This window comes from Ochotona curzoniae, unplaced genomic scaffold (genome assembly GCF_017591425.1).
Source record: "Ochotona curzoniae isolate NIBS_2020 unplaced genomic scaffold, NIBS_Ocur_1.0 scaffold_4506, whole genome shotgun sequence".
NCBI classification, from domain to species: domain Eukaryota; kingdom Metazoa; phylum Chordata; class Mammalia; order Lagomorpha; family Ochotonidae; genus Ochotona; species Ochotona curzoniae.
This window is the reverse complement of record NW_024467119.1, coordinates 6918128-6940283: the sequence shown is the minus strand read 5'-3', so window position 1 is coordinate 6940283 and position 22156 is coordinate 6918128. Positions and strand designations below refer to the sequence as shown.

Here is a 22156-nt window from a genome sequence, read left to right as displayed (position 1 = left end):
GCACAGACCACAGAGCGCCCCAATGCCCCCTGCCGCCCGCACTGCACACAGACCACAGAGCGCCCACAGTGTCCCCTGCCGCCCCCACGGCACACGCCGAGCGAGCTGGGCATCATCAGCAAGACTACACACACTGCAGAAGGCAGTCCCACCGGTGCCAGGGAACCGTGGGAGATTTTTTTATTGAAAGATCTTTTCCCTTAAGTACTGGACATTTACATTACAACTTTGTACAACCAGAATCTCAGAATAATACTAAAATCCCACTAGAGTATTTTCGTTAACTTCCTACTTAATTTTATTGTAGGTAAAAATATTGCAAGACACTTGCAGGTAATGTTTCTGCTTTAAAATAAGGAAACTAAACATCACAAGAGACACTTAATACTTACTATTCATTTGTAGAGTGACGAAAGGATAATTTAGAAGTAGTGCTTATCTAAGAAACAATTGCACTTGAAAAATTAAACAAAAACTCTAGTTTTTATCTGTGAACAGAGAGCTTGATCAGCTAACCTTGCCAGGACAGTGTATGTTTGAAATTAAAAAAAAAAATTGTGTGTTTAACATAGCAGTTATTCATTAAAAACAGAACTGAACTAGGATGTTTAGACTTTCCCCATCGTTTGTTGCTAAGACTGCAACATGAAAGAAGAAAAATAACACTTGGTTGGTATTTAGTGCAAATCTGGAGTGAATTTGAAATGAAATGGTAAACACGGACCTTTCCGAAGCGCCCGAAGTCCCGCGGCTGCCTTCCCCCACTCTTCTCGTATAAACCGATGGAGAATGACGAACTGGGGCTCCGGGGCACTTCCAAGCCTCCCTGAACACGGAGCTGACACGGGGCTGACACGGAGCTGACACGGGGCTGACACGGAGCTGACACGGGGCTGACATGGAGCTGACACGGGGCTGACACGGAGCTGACACGGAGCTGACACGGGCTGGTGCAAACCAGTTTGAAATCCAGGCACAGTTTGCTCATAATGCATGTTTTCCACGAAGCTCTCCAAGATGTATTAAGTGCACGGGCATCAAAAGTACCACAGCTGGGCATGTTCCATTTCCCCGACTGTTGGGTCCCAGCCGGCCAGGAGCGGTGCACCCCACGCCTGGGCCTCGCGGGCTAGGCCAGCAGCGCACATACCCCACATGGGGTCCTGTGAGGTTGAGGTCAGCACGGAGTGGACACGTCTCACATGATCCTGGCCCACATGGAGCAGACATAGCCCACGTGTGTGGGTCCCATGAGGTTGGGGTCAGCATGGAGTGGCAGGCCCTGCCCGTGGGTCCCAGCCAGCACGGAGTGGACGCATGTGTACTAATGCTTGCCTGGTTCCTGCTATCCCAGGATCCCATGCAAAGCCCCTGGGCTCTGCATGGCAAGTGTCACCTCTGTGAGGACATCCCTGGGGTTGATGGGGGCTGTCCCCAGGAGAAACGCACGTCAGAGGGGGACACACGTGGCAGAACGTCCGTGCACTGCTTCCTCCTGCGTAAGACAGTGATGGTGGGTCCAGGTCACACGCCCGAGCCTGGCCTGCGGGCTGCTGCAGGTGCTTCTGGAACGAATGTGGTGCTGTGTGCTGTGCTGCCACCTGCCTTGGAGGTGAGCGACAGAAGACAGTACTCTGCATGAAGTAATGGCTGGTCGGCAGACACGCGTGGGCTTGCCCACACAGCTGCCCTGAGACCAGGGGCTCTGCCCCGGTGCACACGGCAGAGGGGAGGACCAGGGGCTCTGCCGCGGCACACACGGCACCAGCAAGGCAGGGAGCCGCTGCTCCGTCGAGGGGGACCGGTGCCTGCGCGTGGCTTTTCCCTTGCCGAGTCCCTCCCTGGTTGCTCGAGTATGATGGACGACAAGGCCACTTATGTCTCCGAGGTGTTTTTAAAGGTAGCAAGGTGAATGCTCAACATGAGAGGTGCTGTTCAACATTTGACTCTTAGTATTAACCAAGCTTCCACCAGAGGTCCTTACACAAAGGCGACTTTGACCTGCCCTGCAGCCAGCCGCCGGTCCCAGTGCGTGAGCCGTGGCTGCTGTCGAGGTGGGTCGGGACTTTGCCTGCTGGGAGTGAAGAAGGCTCCCTCCCCAACTTCCAGGCCTGACACCAGGTCACAGCACAGATGTCATCTTTGGGTTCTAGGGCTGGCATGGAGCCCCCACCTGAACACCAGTGCAGCAGATGGGGTGTGGGGGGGTCCCAGAGATGTGAGGAGAGCTTGCGGCTCCGAGGCAGAATTCCCTAACTTTGCCACATTCAGAGCTGCAGGAGCCCGGGGGACACCGGTTTCACATGTCCAGCAGGGCCATGCCTCAGCGTGGGGACAGCTTCAGCAAGGGGGCAGTTGAGTCCAGGCCAAAGGCAGCTAGGGCAGCCAGGACCCTGAGGTTCCATTAGGCACTGCCCCTAGGAGCATGGGCCTTCCGGGTATGCCCATGCATGACCCTGCTTCCGTCAATGTGAACATGGGCAGCCCGAGACCATGGGGGTGAGGGTCTTGGGTAGGAAGGCAGAAGCAGACAGCTGGAGACTACTGCGAGCTTGGCAAAAAGACACGCTGTGCATGGTGCAGGTGCCCCCAGACAGAACCTTCTGGAGAAGCGGGAGGCGCTCGCAGCCACGAGTTCCTGGGTTGTGTGGTTGCCCTTCAGGATAAATACCACCAGTCCTGCCCAGCCACAATTCTAGGCCTAGGAGATACACTGCATTTCCTGGCCGAGTTCCAGGCCTCCATGACACCCATACACACACACACACACACACACACACACACACACACACACACACACACACACACACACACACACACGAGCACGGAGCCCAGCGCCGTTCTACTTGATGATCTGTGGACAGTCGCTCCAGGCCTTGGCTTTCCTCTTGGCCAGGGCCAACCAGGCTGGCTCGGTGGCCACGGGGGTGGCGTCAGGGGTGGAGAACCGCTTGGCAACCTCCTTGAGCAGCGGCGCTGGGGCCGCCGAGTCCGAGATCTCCACTGGAGCCCGTTGGTGAGGAAGAGGAGAGAGAGCAGGTCAGGACTGGGCTGTATGCAAGAGGACTTTTTGTTCAAGACAAAACTGTGTTGTGTGCCCCGAGTGCCACATCAGGTGGTGATGGGCCATGGGAGGGTCCCCTGGGGCTGCTGGCTGGCAGACGCACTTCGCCTCACAGGGTCTGCATGTTTGCAACGGGAACATTCCAGCTTTCTCCATTGCATCTCTTTGTTAAGAATACCCTACGTAGCGATGGGGTCACCATTCTGCCCAAGAACTCCTCTACTCTTCTCCAAGTGCGCCTCTTTTAACCTCCATCCCCTCAGCCTGTGCCCCGCCCCACAGCTCCTAAACCCCATTCTGATGAGTTGGGAGAAGGGAGGAAGCCCAGCCATCCCATCCACCCAGGCTAGCCACCTGCTGCCTGCCAGGGTCCATGGGTCAGGAGCTGCAGCCAGGGCTCGAACACGGGCATTTTGCTAGGGCAAGAGAGTGTGCCAAGCAGGGACTTAGCCTTTCCACTAAGCACCTGCCCCCAAGAAGTCCAACTTTCTGTCCCCCAGGCGATGCCACGTGGTAAGAGCGGAGGGTCAGTGGTCAGTGCTGTGACAGCTGTCAGCCGGCAGCCAGTCATTCCCACAAAGGAAGGGCTGAAGCCACAGAGCAGCCCAGGGTGCCATCGCCCAGCCCCATGGGCCCTGCCAGCCCTCACAATGTCACTAGCAGTTCTTCACATCCTGGCACCATCTGCCGGGGCTCACGGGCGTCCATGGCCTTTAGAAGTGCTGATGGCTGAATGTGACCTTAGTTGGAGACCTCCCAGTCCCATCCAAGCAGGGAAGTGCCGAGCCAGAGGGACATGTGTGCTGTCTGGGAATGTGGGAAGGAACTGGTTCTGCTGTGTCCATCCTCCCAGGAATCCACAGGAGGGACTGAGATGGAAGTTTTTGAGGTATCGCTCAACAAATACATGCTGTTAAAGGTCCTTGGAAACAAGGAATTGAGAGTGGGGAGTCCAGCCCATACTGTAGTGCCCAGGCTGAGTCCCAGCTCAAGCTCCTGACCGCAGCTTCCTCCCTGCTAAGGCCGACCCTGGAGGCAGTGGTGGCTCAGGCCCTGGGGGAGGCCTGGCAGAGCCACTCCTACCTGTCACCGACGTGGGCAGCGTGCTGGCCTTTCTCAGCGGCTCTCTGCGCTCTGGCCGGGCCATGGCTGTCTCGGGCTTGTTCTCCGCTGTGGCTGCAGGTAGGGAGCCCCCTCTGCTGCTGGACTGTGGGCTGCCACTGACCTGGACAGGGCAGACACGGAGGACGCTGAGAGGCCCGCCCTGCAGGCGCCTGGGCCCTCGCCGCGTGGTGCGTTCGGCTGCATCAGCGAACCGGCCACATCAGGTTTCTTGCCCAGGATGCACATGCGCTGTAGGACGCTTGTGTACACGCAGTCTCGGCCTTGGCCACTGGTGCAGGCTCAGGGGTGTTAACTGCCAGAAGGATGCTGTACCAGGAGGGCTGCGCCACGCACACTGCTCCCCGAGTCTCACTAACCAACCAGGCACCTAGCCACGAGGTGGAGGTTAAAGGACGCTGTGCCTCAGTTACTGTGCCAGCAGTGCCCCTGCCCACAGCTCCCACCAGACGGCAAGGGGTGCTGTGGTCTGCACCCCTGGGCTTAAAAAAAAAACTGCAGTAATTTATTTAGCAGAGTCTGGTAAGTAAACATCTAACAGAACCCTTTTCTCCTTTTGCTGGCCCATGCAGTGCGTTCCCCTGCCTGGCCTCTGTGAGCAGCCCTGCACTGTGGCTGTGCAGTAGGCTGGCCGGCAGTGGCGGTGCTGGTTAGCTTCCTGGGGGGCTCACAGCACGGCTGACCCACTTCCATTCCCTCCAGCAGCGTCTCCGCGCCCTCCCGGCCCGGGCTACTCACGTGTTCCCTGGTCAGCTTGGCCGCCTGCTTGGCCTCGCGAGCCTGCTTCCGCTCCTCCCGCGTGGCCTGCTGTTCACGGAAGCCCCTCTGCTTCTGCAGCGCCAGCGTGACCCACAGCGGCTGCGCGGCCTCACCCTTCTCTAGGGAGGGCCTGTCCTCGAGCACCGGCTTCTCTGTAGAGGACACAAAGGCAGCTTTACTGTGGAATGCTTGTCTCGGTGCTTCCGCCTGACGCTTGTGCAATTTCAGAAAGCCGGTGCAGTACCGCCCACACAGACCAGCACTGTGGCATTAGCAGGCAAAGCTGTAATCTGCAATGTCAGCATTTCTTATGGGCGCCAGTTCAAGTCCCAGCTGTTCCACTTCCCATTCAGCTCCTTTCTTCTGGCCTAAGGCTTGACTTGTTGGGCTCCTGCACTCACATGGGAGACCCAGAAGCAGCTCCTGGCTTCATACAAGCTCAGCTCTGACCACTGTGGCCATTTGAGGAGTGAACTATCGGATGGAAGAGCCCTGTCTCTAATTTTACCTTTCAAAGTAAAAAGAAAAAATAAATAGCTCACACTCCACTGGGTGGGGAGCGATGTCTGACCAACTGCATACAGGGCATTTCTCTCCTTGGAGACGGAGGGCGTCCCTCTATGAAACCTGTGTCTTCATCTCGCAGGCCTGCCGGGGGCCCCCGAAAGTGACCTGGCTTACTGAGTGTCTTTCTTTATAAAAAGAATGACTTATGGGCCTGACGTGATAGAGTAGTGGTTAAAGTCCTCGCCTTGCATGCACCGGGATCCCATATGGTTGCTGGTTCTAATCCTGGCAGCCCTGCTTCCCATCCAGCTCCCTGCTTGTCGCCTGGGAAAGCAGTCAAGGACAGCCCAAAGCCTTGGGACCCTGTGCCCACGTGGGAGACCCGGGTGAGGTTCCTGGTTCCCAGCTTCGGATCGGCACTGCAAGGATGCTCTACATCACACCCAGGCCGTCTACACGTGGGCAGATGGAAGTCACAGGTGCAGTGAGCCTGGGGCATCATGCACAAAACAACACTTCAGTTAGAATCCAAGCCAAGGAGGCCAACTCATTCCCGAGGGGCTTCCAAACACCCCAGCGCTCCAAGAGCTCCTGGCTCGAGCACTCTGCCCCACTGACTTGCCGCATGGTTCTCCTTGTCAGACTGCTAGAAACCACACGCCAAGATCCAAATGGTTTCCAGGTAAAGCTATTGGGCCAAAAAGAACCTGGGGCTAAACCCTTGGCAGGAAGTTTCTTGGACGCATCACTCAAAGTGAGCTGCCAGCAGCCTGCCCACAGCACTGGTGTGACCCCCCGGGGCCGGGTGAGCATTCAGTACAGTGGTCAAGAATGCCAGGGCAACTGGACCTCCCAGCTCCTCTCATTCCAGCTCCCTGTTTATGTGCGCCCTGGGAGGGGTGGGGGAAGGCTCCAGTGTTTGGGTTCCCACCACCCACTTGGGCTCCTGGCTCTGGCCTTGGCTGCTCCTGCTGGCATGTGGGCAGTGAAGCACAGCAGGGGAGGCTCCCTCCCTCCCTCTTTCCTTCTGTACAGACCCAGCTTCAGCACCTTCCGTGCCTGTGGACCAGCTTCCACACACAACGCATTTCCAAAGCCTTGATGTGGAAAGAGCCTGCCACCACACTCTACTGGGCATCCCCAGGAGAGGGAGTGCCCTGGGCCAGCTGAGCCCTGGTTGGGGCCACCGTGCCCCATCACGCAGCCACCTACCTCTCCTCCCCGCCTCAGGCGTTGGGGCGAGCTTCTCCTGCGCAGCTGCGGGGGAAGCGGGGCTCCTCTCCACCACCTCGTTCACTTCCTCCTCCCTCTTGGGTGCCTCCAGGGGTGGTGGCAATGGTCGGGGCTCCCCGCTGCTCTCCCGGACTGACTCCTTGGGCTCGGCCTCAGGCCTGCCGGTGCGGCGGCCAAGCAGCTCCGCCAGGTAGGGCCTGCTCAGCTTGGAGCGCGGTGGTGATGGCGGTGGCGTCTGGCTGGCGGCCGGTTTGGGAGCCAGCGCTGGCTTCTGCACCGGCTTCATCCTGGTGGCGGCCTTGTCGGGGTCGGGGGCCGCCGGGCTCGGGCTGGGGGCGGCCTGCGCTGGCTTCATCCTGCTGGCGGCCTTGTCGGGGTCGGGGGCCGCCGGGCTGGGGCTGGGGGCGGCCTGCGCTGGCTTCATCCTGCTGGTGGCCTTGTCAGGCACAAGGGCTGCACTCGGGCTGGGGCCTGTGGCGCCCTGGGCCTCGGCCCCGTCTCCTGCGCTGCTGCGACGTTTTTTCTTCTTCTGCTCCGCCTGCTGCTCACAGTGGAAGCGCAGGGAGTAGTTGGTCCTTCGCAGCTTTATGCCAAAGGGCGAGGCCTGGTCCTCCCCGGCCGGGTGCGCGGCCTCGCCGTCCCAAGAGGCTGCAAGCTCGGCTTGGGCCGCGACGGCTCTCTGCGCTGGTCGAGGCGGGCTCGGGACCAGGAAGGACGGCAAGTCTTTGGCGAACTTGCACCCCTCTGTGGCATCAACGGGCTCAGTGCTCCCCCGGGGTTCTGGGAGGGCGGTGGCGGCCGCTGTCTCGTCGCGGGGCCCCGATGCGGATATCCTCCTCACGCCCTCGGTTTCCGCGCCAGGCCTGTGGCCGTCGGCCCCGCCGCCGCTGGAGAACTTCTGCCACGCAGGCTTGATGGAGAACTTGGCGCCAGGTGGCGCGGGCCTGCGCAGGCTGCCCTGAGGGGGCTCGTCCCTGGGCCTGGCTGCCTCCCGGTCGCCCTCGGCGGCCCTCAGGATCCGAGAGCGGATGGTGGCCCACTCGGCCAGCGCCGCCCCGCTGCCTGCGTGCTCCTCTGGTGCAGGCCTTGTCTTGGAGCAGCCGGGAGCGCGAGGCGGACCTGCGGGGCTGGCGGCGGCAGAGGGGGCCCCGTCCCCGTGCCTCTTGACTTCTGACAGGCCCAGCAAGGACTTGCAGGCCGTGTCCTTTATCTGGCTCAGGTTGACTGCCGGGCCGCACAGCTGGGCTCCCGTGACCAGGATGGCCGTGTGGGGGACGCTGAGGGCCGCAGGCAGCGTTCGCGGCGCAGGGGGCGCATCCCTGGCGGGTGTCACGGGGCTCAAGTTCACTTTAGGGAACAGGATCTGCTTGCCCCCCGAGGACACCTGGAAGGTGTAGGGCCTGTGCATACTCTGCCGCTCGTCCACCTCTTGCCACCGGAGCTCCTCCACCCTGCGGCCCTTTTCCGGAGCAGCCTCCTCCTCCTCCTGGGGCCCCACAACCCCCTCTGCTTCGTGCGCCTCCTGAATCCTTGAATGTCCACTCTGGCCCGGCTGATTGTCCGTAAACTCTGGCTCCTCTGAGCTTAGTCTTCTGAGCTCCGGGTTCTCTGGATCTCCCAGCTTCTCTTCCACATCACCCCTATGTGCCTTCCCTGAGTCCCCACTGTCCTCTGGCTGGAACGGGCTCTCTTCCTCAGGTCTCACTGCTGCTTTCTCCAGTTCCCTCCCGGCCTCCAGCCTTCTCTGTGCCTCCAGCTCCTCCTCTTGCCTCAGCTGCTCCAGTCTTCTAGCTTCTTCTTGTTGTAGCCTCTCAGCCTCTTGCCTTCTTTGAGCCTCCAGCTCCTCCTCTTGCCTCAGTTGCTCCAGTCTTCTAGCTTCTTCCTCCTGCAGCCGCAGCCTCTCAGCCTCCAGCCTTCTCTGAGCCTCCAGCTCCTCCTCTTGCCTCAGCTGCTCCAGCCTTCTGGCTTCTTCCTGTTGCAACCTCTCAGCCTCCAGCCTTCTCTGAGCCTCCAGCTCCTCCTCTTGCCTCAGCTGCTCCAGTCTTCTAGCTTCTTCTTCCTGCAGCCTCTCAGCCTCCTGCCTTCTCTGAGCCTCCAGCTCCTCCTCTTGCCTCAGCTGCTCCAGCCTTCTAGCTTCTTCCTCCTGCAGCCTCTCAGCCTCCTGTCTTCTCTGAGCCTCCAGCTCCTCCTCTTGCCTCAGCTGCTCCAGTCTTCTAGCTTCTTCCTCCTGCAGCCTCTCAGCCTCCTGCCTTCTCTGAGCCTCCAGCTCCTCCTCTTGCCTCAGCTGCTCCAGCCTTCTAGCTTCTTCCTCCTGCAGCCGCAGCCTCTCTGCCTCTTGCCTTCTCTGAGCCTCCAGCTCCTCCTCTTGCCTCAGCTGCTCCAGCCTTCTAGCTTCTTCCTCCTGCAGTTGCAGCCTCTCAGCCTCCTGCCTTCTCTGTGCCTCCAGCTCCTCCCTCTGCCTCAGTTGCTCCAACTTCCAGGCCTCCTCTTGCAGGTGCCTTGACCTCTCGCCCCCCAGGTCCCCTCTCTCCTCCTGCACCCTGGCCTCCTCCTCCTCCTCCTCCCGGAGCCGCCTCTCCAGCGCCTGAAGCCTCTGTTCTTCTAGACGCCTCTTCTCGGCTGCCTCGGCCTTCTGTCGCCTGCACTTGGCCTCGAGCTCCCGCCAGTAATCTTCCTGATGTCTTTTCTCTTCCTCAGAGCCTTGTGGCTCGGCTTCCTCTCGTGGCCAGGGCAGCTGCTCTCCCCCAAGGTGTCCATTCTGGTGCTGGGGTGGTGGACTCTCTAGGCCCCCTTGCTCATGGGGGATGTCCTAATATCAGAAGGGAAATAGTTAGCCTCCTGCTGCCCCCCACAGACAGCTGCTGCTCTTCCTTCCGGTCCCTCAATGCAGCTGGGACCATGGGGTCCCTTCAGCATTAGTATAATAACCGGGAGTAACTTTCTGGGTCCAAGGGAAGAACTTCATTTTTACCTTTGACCCCACAGGGTCACAGGTCACTCCCCAATGCCTCTCCCATAGTATGAATGGGCAGTGGGGACGCCATTCACCCAGCTTCAGTAAGGGGAGTGAGAAAACAGCTGGACTTAATCAGTATCCCTTGGGGTTCCTCCAGGGACCTCCCCATCCAGCCAGGAAACAGGCTGCCCCACTTGGGGGTCCTGGATCCTTGTAGCGCTCCAGCCCAGCCCACCTCCCCTGGGGAGCGAGAGTGCCTGTGCGGGATCCCCGAACTGCCCGTACCTGGGCCAGCCGCCGGTGCTTCCTGGAGATGCGCTGGTTTTTTGGCTTCACAGCCAGTTTGTGCTTGGCGGCGCTGCTGTCCAGGCGGGCGATGGCCAGGGGAATGGCGTCCAGGTTGACGCTTTCGATGGTGCCGGCTGGCGACAAGTGCCTTTTGGGCCGGGACGGCTTTACAGGAGCCATCTATAGCACAGATTGCGAAAAAGATGCTCTCTGGAACTTTCTGCATATGCACCTGCAGGGAGTCTGCGGCAGCCCCCAGCACCAGCCCACGCCTGCCTGCCTGCCTCCCTCCCTCAGGCCCAGTGGATGCGATGAGCAGAGGGCACACCTGTACAGCGTATAAGCATGAGCATGGGAGGCCGAAGGCTCTTGGTGCTACCAAGGGCAGTTTTTGCTCCCCGGTGAAGGTCACGTAGCCTGTCAGGACTCCCATGGACAATGGGGACTGCAGGGAATTTAGGCGCCCAAGTTGGTTGCAGCCAGCTTTGGTGGGAGTTTTACCGTCTGGCTGCTTTTGTGCCCTCAAGGAAGAGCAGGACAGGCCAGGCTGTGGCCACGAGGCGTCCTAACAGCCATTTCCGGAGCAGGGACATGACACATGAACTGCGTTATCCAGGGATTGCTGCCTGTGCATGGCGGCATGTAGGAAAGGTCTGTGAACACACCGTGCAGGTCTACACAGACAACACTGAGGGCATGTCTGGGTCTGGGTGTGCGTGGGGCCTTACGCCCTGCCTGGGACCAACTCCCTCTGCCACTGAGGCATGACTGATCTGTGCCTGGGCCATGGGATGCCTCATCCACAGAACGCTCGGCACTGTCAGTCCCAGCGCACGGAGTCCTGAGCGCACTGGGAAGCTAAGGATACCCCTTCTGACACGCTGTGCCTGGACCAGTGCCTGGCACTGCAGCACCGTGGGCTAAGCTGCTGCTTGCAATGCAGACGTGCCACACTGAAGCACCCGACTGGGACAGCCATCTGGGGAGTGAGCCAACACATGCAAGATCTCTCTGTTTCTCCTCTCTCCATCTTTCACATATATGAAATATATTTTATTATTTATTTTCAAAAAAGATTTATTTTTATTGGATAGTCAGATATACAGAGAGGAGAAGCAACAGAGAGGAAGATCTTCCATCTGATAATTTACTTCCCAAGTGGCCACAACAGCCAGAACTGAGCTGATCTGAAGCTAGGAGCCTCTTCTGGGTCTCCCACATGGCTTTGGGCTGTCCTTGACTGCTTTCCCAGGCTACAAACAGGGAGTTGGATGGGAAGTGGGGCTGCCAAGATTAGAACTGGCACCCATATGGGATCCTGGTGTGTTCAAGGTGAGGACTTTAGCCGCTAGGCTATTGAGCTGGGCCCATAAATAAAAAACATTTTCTTTTTAAAAGGGGTATGCATGCGTGATCATCCAGGCTCAGTAGGTTAAGCTGCTGCTTTTGATGGCCGTGTTGCACATTAGAGCTATTCAAGTCCTGGCTAATCTGCCTTTATGCCAGCTTTCTGCTAATGTGCCAGGGAAGGCAGCAGAAGATGACCCAAGGGTTCTGCACAAGTGGAAAACCCAGCTGGAGTCTCTGGCTCTGGCCTGGCCCAGGCATCTGGGAAGGGAACCATTGGATAAAGGATTCCCAGTCTCTGCTTGTCATAAAAGGAGGGGCACGGGGGTCAGGATGTGTGATGTTCCTGAGGATCAGCTGTGGTGCAGGATACAGAGGCCACCTGCCAGTGTCTTTCAGGTTGTAAAGCATCAGCAAAACCAGAAGCCAAGTCTGCAAGGACTGCTGAGGAAAGGGCTCCTGGCCACGCAGTGCAGCTGGACGTGCAGCAACCTTGGCCCAGGCCAGGGTGCACAGCTGACCGCACCTGTGCTGTGAGCAGGCAGCATGTCAGGTGAGGCTGAGGTGCAGGGGGAGCCCTGTGCCCCGTGTGGATGAGCAGCGGGACACAGGGTTCCTAGACCCTTGCCAGGGAAAGTGCCAGGTCTGAAAGTGACACGGGAAAGAAAAAAGAATGTGCAAGTAGGGAAACGCTGAAATGCTAAGGTCTCCGTGACTGTCCCAGTGGCAGCCCCCGGGCAGGGCCGGTGTCTGGATGACCTCTGCCGAGGCCAGCAGGCTCCTGGGCTGGCACTGCCTGCCCCTGGGGACATGCTGGGAGGTTCGCCTGCACCTGGGGGAAGGCAACATTTACCAGCACAAAATGAAGCAAGCTGAGCCTTTTTGTTTTTCATTAATGGAAAAATGGAAATTCAAAGTCAAAAAGTGAAAGAAAGGAGTTCTAGTTTGGTTACCTTCTCCTCCATCTCGCTTCCTGCTCCTGGCGGATCCTGAGGCCCCGGAGAACCAGGTGTGGGCGCGGCCTGTGAGAGAAACCAGAATCCAGTGTGGAGGATGGGGGCCTAAGTGGGTATCCCACCCACCAGTTCGCCCCCACCTGGCTCCTCCCTGTCACTTGGGGCACATGAGGTGCAGTCCACCAGGAACCCCTCTAACCTCAGGCCTTGGATTCCATTGCCTTCCCACCCTCTCCATCTTGGCCACAGATAGAAGACAGGACGGCCTTGTCCTTACTCTGTTCCCAGGAGGGTGAAGGGCCAGGGGTGGGGGAGAAGATTCTGCAGGGTCTCCTGAGTGCTCCTCCACCCCAGCCCTACCCACCGCTGCCCTGCCTGGGATGGCAGATACCCCCTCTAAGCAGGCAGTCTCCCTGGAGGAGACTCACCTTGCTGTCGGCGTCCAAGGGGACGGTGTCCTGCCGAGCCACAGTGTCCATGGGCTTGGGTCCGAGCGGCCCCTCCTCCGAGCTGGCCTCCTCGCTGTTGGCTTTCTTCACAGGCAGGGCATTGGCTGGCCGCTGCCCAAACTTGATATTCTTGCCCAACTGGTGCTGGAGGGGAAAAGACGAGGTGTTCTGAAGTGGTGAAGTGAGCCGGGTGCCCCGGCCATGTCCCCAGTGGGTTCAGGGAGCCCTGAAGCATGCCCCCCAGCTCCCGAGTGGCCTTGTGCCAGGCTCAGTGCCAAGCCCGCCCGGGAAAGCACCATGCAGTCTTGTGAGCAGTTCGTCTTGCTCCCGTCTTGCTCCTGCCTTCAAGCCATGTGCAGTGCCGTCCAGCCACCTCTCTGGGAGATGACCACGCTCTCTAATGGGGATAGGAACCATGTTTCTGCACCAAAACTCAGCATACGTGTTACAATGACACCATCTGATTCATCTATACTTTTATTTAAGATTTATTTATTTTTATTGGAAAGGCAGATCAGATTTACAAAGAGAAGGAGAGACAGAGAGAAAGATCCTTCATTTGCTGGTTCACTTCCCAAGTGGCTGACATGGCCGGAGCTGAGCTGAAGTGAAGCTAGGAACCAGGAACCTCTTTCAGATTTCCCACATTCGTGCAGGGTCCCAAGGCTTTGGGCCGTTCCTCACCACTTTTCTAGGCTACAACCAGGGAGCTGGATGGGAAGTGGAGCCTCTGGGACATGAGCCGGCATCCACAAGGTGAGGGTGTAGCCATTGAGCCATTATTCCGTGCCCTATAATTCGATTAAAAACAAAGGTTTTTTAAGGGGACCAAGATATTGTATAGAAGAACACCTGCATGACCCCCGAGGGGAGGGGCCCAGCGCCTGCCTCACTGGCCACCAGCATGGCAGTGCGGGGCAAAATGGCATCATCTGACCCTCATTAGTTCCTGCTGATGTGGACATGGTGCCAGGGCCAGCATGCCCTGGTGCCGGAATCCCAGCAGGGACAGAACAGCCTGGTCCCCAACCGCGGAGTCAGGGCAAAGGAAGCTGCGGGGAGGGGGACCACAGAGGGACTGGATCCTGGAGGGTGGGACCTTGGAGGGTGACGGGGGAAGAGGTAGAAGTGAGGCAGATGAGTGGCACTGGGCACTGGAGAAAGGCAGGTTAGAAAAGGGATAGTGTCTGGCTCGTGCCATGCTGTGAAGGCTAAGCCTTCGTCTGCAATGCTGGTATCCTGTGTGGGCACTGGTTCAAGTCCCAGTTGCTCCACTTCCCATCCAGCTCCCTGTGCATCGCCTAGGAAAGCAGCAGAGGATGGCCCAAGTCCTTTGGACCCCCTACACTCATGTGGGAGGCCCGGAAAAAAGCTCCATACTCCTGGCTTTGGACCAGCCCAGCTATGGCCGTTGCGGCCATTTAGGGAGTGAGCCAGTGGATGGAAGATCTCTGTTTCTCTTTCTTTTTGCAATTAATTTTTTAAATGAAAAATAAACAAATTCATTTTAAAGGGAAGATGCCTGCAGATGACCTGTGGGAGTGGGGTGAGGGGTCAGAGAGCCACCAGCTGAGGACACAGCTCTAGGTCTGGGTGTTTGGGCACCACATTCTGGATGTGCCTCAGAAACAAGACGGCGACCTCTGACCCCGTCTAACCTGGCTTATCCGTGACCCACAGAGCTGCCAAGATCCTCAGCGATCGCCTCCTCCAAGCCTACTTTTCAGAAACATTCCGAGGCTCCACAGGCATGTGACCCAGGGTGGACTGGGGTCCCGCGCCTACACACAGCAAGGCAAAGTCCTTCCTTTTGGCAGACAGTGACATAAGAGACGCTGCTGCCAGGGGCACGATGGGTGGATGCATCAGGCCAGAAGAGTCCTTTGGGTGGACATCCCCCGCCCTCTGCAGTCAGTGGGCACCAGACCCCTCCCTCCCTCTGTCACCCCACTGTTCCCCTCAGCTTTGCATGCATGGCGGGCAGTGGCATTGCAGGTACCAGCAGAAAGAGCCCATGCCTGGGACCCCTGCATGTCAGCGCCGCTGGCATCAGCCTGGCCTGGCCCTGGGCCCTCAGGCGAGAGCCCACATCCAAAGCCCAGCTCAGCCAGGGAGGGACAGCACAGCAGCCTGAGGAGGTGCGGGGAGTGCGGGTGGCGGTCCTGGGCTGACAGGGCCAGCAGGAAGCGGCAGCCAGGGCCTTCTCCAAGCAGACCCGGAAGCAGGTGTGTGAAGGACAGCCCATGGGGTTTTAGGTAAGCATGTGGAAGCCCTGAGTTCCAGGCCTCTGCCATCCTGGGGGAGATGGCCCCTGTCTCCCCAGGCCAGCCCTAGATCCTCTCAGACTGGGCTCCGTGGGGGCGGAGTATGCTGTTCACTGGTGTTCCCCCAAGACTGACACGCAGTGGACTCCTAAGTGATGTGTGATATTTGTCCCTGTTCTAGAGGGCCCAATGCAGCCCACCACCCGCACACAACAGGTGATCCTTGTATCAGGTGGACCGTGTCTGTCAGCCTGATGCCTGACGCTGCTGTGTGCTGGGGACATGCAGAATCCTCTCTCCTCGCTACTGTGACAGCTCCCTACTGTCGCCCCAGTGGGCTATGGCACCTCAGGAGCTTATAGTCCCCCAGGCCCACAGAAACAGGCTGGGGAGTGCAGCCCTGTGAGGAAAGGCCAAACGGGGGTGCTGGGGAGCCAGCAGGAGCATGCGAGATGCCCAGGGAAGCAGGAGCTGCGTTCAGCAGGCAGCCATCGTCCTGAGTTCAGACAAGTGACCTTTGCAGACTCGCCTGGTGGATCCAGGCCTGGGCAGGCTCGAGTTCAAGGCCATGGGATGCACAGACAAAATCCTGTCCTCACAGCCACGCGCTCTTGCCAGCATCCCTCCTCCAGCTGAGGTGGAGGGCCTGGCCTGCTGTAACTCTGTGCAGCTCATTTGCCATGAGAAGACAACTGCTAGCTAGGGCTTGGTGACAAGCTCAGAGTCACACAAGCCAGGGCCACGGAGCTGTGTGACACCAGGTGGTCAGATGGAGGGGCCCTCAGGCTTTCGGATAAGCCACTTCACTCTGCCTTTGTGTTTTTGTCCTGGACGCTTTCTTGGTCACACTGCAGCTGTCTCCAGAGGGAGAGCAGGGACCCGTGCCTGACCCCGGAGGCCCCTTGCAGGGCCTGGCGTGTGAGCTAAAGGCAGTGGGAGTCCACTCATTCAGTGGGCCCCTGGGTCAGCTCTGGAACGTGGGGAGCTGCATTCTGGGAACACACCCCCATGTGGATGCGGCTGCTCCTGAGGGTGGTGGGGGAAAAGGGAGTGGGGCGTGCCCAGTGCAGCAGGGTCCACAGCTGGCTCTCCGCCAGGGTCTGGGCTGCCCACATTTTCCCGGCTGTCTATGAGAGCCATTTGCTGTAGGAGGCAGTGGCTACAAGCATGTGTGAACTGTGTGTCACTGGATATCTCCATCAGGGGACAAGACCCAGACGTGTGATTCTGGCCTTGTGAAGTGTTGATCTGGGCCCCGGAGGGCGGGGAGCCATGTTCCATCAACACGTGCACTGACAGACAGACCAAGGTGCGGGGCAAACCTGACAGTCCTGCATTTTGTCAACCCATGGGCCATCCTTTATGGCCTTGTCTGAGCGAATCAACAAGCCCCTCTCTCACCTGTGCTTCCGGGAGGCTATAGGTAGGGTCAAGGTTGTGGTGGCCCCAAAAGCAAGCAAGCGCAAAGCCCTGAGCCACAGCAGGTGGATGGTGGATCCTGTGTGCATCACGGATGGTAAGAGCTGGGGAGGGGCTCCGACCAGCCTTTGAAGGCACCCCGCTACCCTTCAGGCAGGTGTGGTGACCCAAGACCCCTGCACGCTCCGTGCCCTGCAGGGGTCCCTCCCTACATAAACAGCATTGGTTCTCCCAGTAACCAAGCAACCAGCTTGCGTACAGAGTACCCTATGAGGATGCCCTGGCTACTGTTTCCCCTGCAAATGTCCCTGATGCTAAACTATGTCCTCACTTGGCATGTGCATTGTTTTTATACTCAAACAAGCATCATGTCTCTCTGAAAAAGGCTCACAGACATTTGGCAAGTGGAGCATTCGCTGGGCCAGGTCTGTGCCGTGGTCCCTGGTGGGGGCATCCCATGTCAGGACAGTTCAGGGAGATTGGCTGCGAGCGGCCACTAGTGGGCCCCCTTGCTGATAGAGTCCCCATCAACACCTTGCAACTGGTCTGTGGCAACTAGCGTCTGTTGGTTTGTTTTAAAATGTTATCCTGATAGTAATTATATTTCCAAAGAAATACCTTAATAATGGTGGCCAGCTTGCTGGAACATTTACCATGAGACAGGTGCCTTTCGTTGCTTCTGTCTTAGCAAGAAGTGACCACATACAGGGACCCCGAGGCGAGTTCAGATAGGAAGACATGCATGTCCCCAACGACTCGCTCCATGCTGCAGTCTGGGGGTGCGTGGGGGAGGCGCTCTGCCCCATACTGAGCATCCTCCCCGGGGTCATGGCGAAATACCAAGCACTCATGCAAGTTAAGAGTCACTGCCATTTCTACCACTTACCAGGAACATACTGCTTAGTCGACTGAAAAACAAAGCAGAGTCCTTTGGGGTGACACAGTTAGGATAACCTCGGTCCTTCTGTGTGTACTCCCCCGCTTCCCTACAAAGTCGCAAAGCCCCGACCGCAGATTTGAGAGGAGGCTCAGTGGGGCATGCACCTGTTCACGCACACACAGGGCAGAGGCCGACCGGGCTGAGCCGGGCTGACTCAGGCTGACCAGTTGTGGGCTGACTGGAAGTACACCTATCGGGCAGCCACCTGCCTCTTTCTCACGCCTCAACCCTGGCCAGTCAGTACATCTGTTGCTTCGGGGCTGCTGGTAGCAATACATTTAATTGACTTTGAGATCAGATTCTTAAAAATGATGCCTTCCAGTTCACAGCAGACAGGTATTTCCACTGTGTTTCCATACTCCCAATACTGTAGAACTGGCCTTTATTATTATTATCATCATCATCATCATCATCACTATTATTAGTCTACACTGTAAAGTCACTTTCTGGAATGGGGGTGGCATGTAGCATAAACGGATGGCATTGATGAAGTTGGTCCATCACTGGTGCTGGGGACACTCCAAGAATGAGCACTTCTTACATGCACTGTGCCCTGCCCAGACACCTGGTGGAGAGAGGGTGTGATTGGCCTGCAATGCAGAGCCCTGGGCAGTTAACGCCCCAGGTTGTCCGTGGCCACTCCCATCCTTCTCACTTCCTTAGACTTTGAAAAGCAACCGCTCGCTTTTGCTTTTGGGGTCTACAGGGAAATGCATAATCACAGCCACCATGAGAACTGGCTCAGGCATTTTCTCTGTGGGCCAAGCCACAGGACATCCTAGCGATGGCCGCTAGGAGCCACTGCTTCCCCCGGAGTCCCAGCTATTGCAAATGCGCTGAGTAAAGCTCCTTTTGTCCCTAAGGAGAAAAACAGACCCAACAGGAGCAAGGGGAGAGAGCTTGTGGCATGGGAAGCCTGCAGGTGTCCCCTGTACCAGCCACCTGCTTATCTCCACACCTGGCAGGAATGTCTGGCGCAGAGGGGAGGGGGGCATGGTGCAGGTGTCACAGCGGCCTCATGGGTGGCCAGGGCGGAGTGGGAGGAGCAGACCCCTTACGTCAGGGTTCCAACAGCAAACGCTCCCACCACTGGGTGACCCCTGGACTCTCCCGCTCGGGGCCAAGCTGGCGGTCTCTCCCTTTCCCTCTGCAGCCTCGGCCCCTCCCGCAGGCTGCCTTACCTGAAGAGTTTTGACTTTGCCCAGGATGTTGTCCTGTGACATTGCTTGAAATGTCTGCTCACTTTCTGCTCCCCCATCAGGGATAAAAATACTGTCGTGGGAAAATGCCCGCGTGCCCATGGAATAGCTGAAAGACCTGGAATGCAAAGCGTGGGTGGTCTTAGCGGGATGGCTGAGCTTCACCCTGCCCCTTGGTCTGTAGCGCTCCGTCAGGTTTGAGGGAGTCCATCCCCTCCCCACTCACGCCCTTTTTGGGCAGAGCTGCTTGTCCCAGGACAGTCTAGCTAATCCACGTCCATCGCGCAGCCAATGGGTCCAGCGCAGGCGAGGGCCTGTTTCTTTCAGATGATGACCACAGTGAATAAGTGTGTGTGAGAGTGAGACAGAGAGAGCGAGCGCCTCAGTTGTCACTAGTGACAAGGGAGGATCGGCAGTGAGACTTTTCCTTGGGCCCTCTGGGGGCACCTTACCAGTGGCTGGGGCTGAGTGACAGATTCTGCCTTGCACCTGATGGGGAGGTCTGCGTGGGCAAATGCAAGCAGCAGCCGCTCGCCAGCTGGACTACGGAAGCTGACCTGTGCCTGCATCCAGGGCATGAGGCCAGGTTGTGGGGCTGCGGGAGGGCTAATGAGAGCATCCCTTCTCTTCTCCACCTCCTCCCCAGTGCCCATGTGCAGGAGGGAAAGGGGTCTCCTGAGCCGAATGGCAAGTAGCAGCATGGAGCTAGAACTGGCTACGAGGCAGGGCTACACCTGCATGGGAAGGCCACGCAATCACAGGAAGAAGGTGGTGGGTTCTGCAAACAGAAGGCTTGGCCGTGTGACCCTGGGCCCTGCCAGCCCTCACTCGGAGAGTTCTCATCTCATCTCCCACTGGCCACCACCCTACGTCCCAGGGGTGTGTGTGGGCTGAAGACAGAGTGCCAAGTTGGACCCAGCTCAGCTGAACACAAAGCCACACCGCCGTTTTCAAGTGGCAGGTGCTCTTTTGATATTGGCACCTGGAAAAACCAAGGGAGTGGGAGAAAGAGATGGGGTGCAGAGGCCACATGAGCCGAATAGAGGGGAGTGGAATACAGAAAAAGGAAAGGGTGGTGGGTAAGCTTTCAGCTAAACCATACAGGACACGACACAAGGATACCTTGAAGAATTCATTAAAATACATATTATGAAAAAATGCGTGTTTAAAAAAGAGTTATTTTTTATTGGAAAGGCAGAGAGGAGGAGAGACAGAAAGAAAGATCTTCTGTCCAATGATTCACTCCCCAAGTAACCACAACGGCTAGAGCTGAGATAATCCAAAGCCAGGAGCCTCTTCCGGGTCTCCCATGCGGGTGCAGGGTCCCAAGGCTTTGGGCCGTCCTCGACTGCTTTCCCAGGCCACAAGCAGGGAGCGGAATGGGAAGTGGGGCAGCTGGGATAGGAACCGGCGCCCATATGGGATCCCACACTTTACCAGGCTACCACATTGGGCCCCGAAAAAAAATGGGTTTTGATATTTTGGTTTTTAGGTCTATTTCTTCAAAATAGTTTCTTTTCTTTTACTAAATTCTTCACTGACTCATAGGTCATACAGAAGCATCATTTTTTCCAAGAAGGTTCCTGATTCTTTTTCAATTCTTCAGTGATATATTAGTCATTCAGTAGTGTTATTTAACTTCATGGTGTTATAAATGTCTTAACTTTATTCCGGTTGTTGATTTTGGTACATGGCTTTTCGTTTAAGGGGATGTGCAGTAACTGTGTAATAGAGACAATCTCTGTCCAGATGTGAGGATACAGTGGAGTATGCATCTCTACTTCCAGATCAAAGATGGACTCCCAATGAAACTGTTAAATACATCCTGACAACAGAGTGCTGGGCTCTGCCATTGTCTACCCGCAACGTCAGGACACACTGACATAGCAGAATGATGGACGTACGGCTGCTTATAAAGGGCTGAACTATTGTAATAACATAGGGGAACTCGGGAGGATAAGGGAAATCCCACGGCCTATGGAACTGCATCATAAAATAAAATGTATTAATACATATTCTGAAAAAGTGCATGGATTTTTCAGTGTTCCTGGGTACCAGCTGGAAGCCCATCACCCGCTTCCAGACGACCACATTGAAAAACAGAACAGAGAGTAATAAAAACAATCCAACTGAAGTGGTAGCGACGAGAGCGAGTAGGGGCTGGCACCTTACAGCACCAGCACCCCATTCTCCCTGCCAATGCTCCTTGGAGCGGGTGGGCAATGACCCATGTGCTTGGGCCCCTGCCACCTGCAAGGGAGATCTGGATGGTTTCCAGGATCCTGGTTTGGACCTGATCCAGCCCTGCTCGTTGGGTCATTTGGGGAGTGAACTAGTGAACGGAAGATCTCTTTCTGTCACTCTGTCTTTCAAACAAATATTATTTTTTAAAAGATTGTACCTTGGGCCTGGTGCAGTAGCCTAGTGGCTAAGTCCTTGACTTGCATGTGCCAGAATCCTATCTACGGGTGCTACTTAGTGTCCTGGCAGCCCCACTTCCCATCCAGCTCCCTGCTTGTGGCCTGGGAAAACAGTAGAGGACGGCCCAAAGCCTTGGGGCCCTGCATCTGCAGAGACCCAGAAGTTCCTGGTTCCTGGCTTCAGATCAATTCAACTTTGGCCATGACGCCACTTAGGAAGTGAACCTCCTCTCTATAAATCTGCCTTTCTAACAAAAGTAAATAAACCCTAAAAAACAAAGACAGTGCCTTGGCATAAACGAGGCCTGTGTGTGGCCCCTGTCCTGCCGCTCTGCCGCCCTGCTTCCCCGTGGCCCCACACTACCCTGATGACTGGGCTTTTTCTTCTTTTAAGATTTATTTTTTGTTCTGCTTTATTCCTTGTATGTCAAGGTGGCTATTTTTGTCCCCCCCTTTTTTTTTCTGTCTCTCTCTTTAAGATTTTGAAAAAGAGGCAGAATTACAGAGAGAGAAGGAGAGACAGAAAGAGGTCTTCCACCCACTGGTTTATTCCCCCAGTGACCACAACAACCCAAACTGAGCTGATCTAGAGCTCGGTGCCGGGAGCTTCTTCTGGGTGGCAGGGTCCCAAGCATTTGGGCCGTCTGCTGCTGCCTTCCCAGCCCATTGCCAGGAAGCTGACCAGATGTACAGCAGCTGGACTTGAGGCAGCATTCACATAGGATGCCAGCGTTCCAGGTGGTAGCTTAACCCGCTCTACCACAGTGCTGGCCCCTCGCTTCTCCTGTCGGTGGTTAGCAGTTTGCTGTACAGAGACCATATACATAGTTTGATATATTTATTCCTATATATTTGATATTTCTGGATTTTTATAAATCATGTTAAAATTAAAATTTAAAAATTTTTCTTTGACTGCAGAAGCAACCACTTTTTGTAAATGGATTTTAAAATTGGAGACTTCATTGAGTCATCATTTATGATCACACGGTTGTTAATGGTTTGATTTTCTCTTTACAATTTTATTCCTTCCTTTACCAGCCTCCTTGTCTCCCTCCTTTATTTACTTAGTTGAAATCTTTACCAGAGTAACAGCTGTGCTGGCGGGCGCTGTGATACCCCCAGGCCCACTGTGAGAGCTGAGGCTCTCTGGAACCTGCACGGGTGCCCGTGTCTTGCTGCCTTGGGAAGACACTGCTCTTCTATTTACAAACAATGTTAAAAAAAAAAAAGATC

The 22156-nt window shown here is 56.7% G+C and overlaps 1 protein-coding gene across 1 annotated transcript; it reads right to left on the bottom strand.

The window, feature by feature from the left end:
* Positions 1 to 2842: 2842 nt before the first annotated feature.
* CRACD (capping protein inhibiting regulator of actin dynamics) lies at positions 2843 to 18605 on the bottom strand. The gene is made up of 9 exons (XM_040967096.1): positions 18486 to 18605; positions 12661 to 12825; positions 12230 to 12298; positions 9927 to 10109; positions 9231 to 9494; positions 6665 to 9167; positions 4890 to 5097; positions 4148 to 4266; positions 2843 to 3003 (listed from the first exon to the last, which is right to left on the bottom strand). Exons 1-9 carry the CDS (start codon positions 18603 to 18605, stop codon positions 2843 to 2845), a joined length of 3792 nt encoding a protein of 1263 aa, XP_040823030.1.
* Positions 18606 to 22156: the final 3551 nt, after the last annotated feature.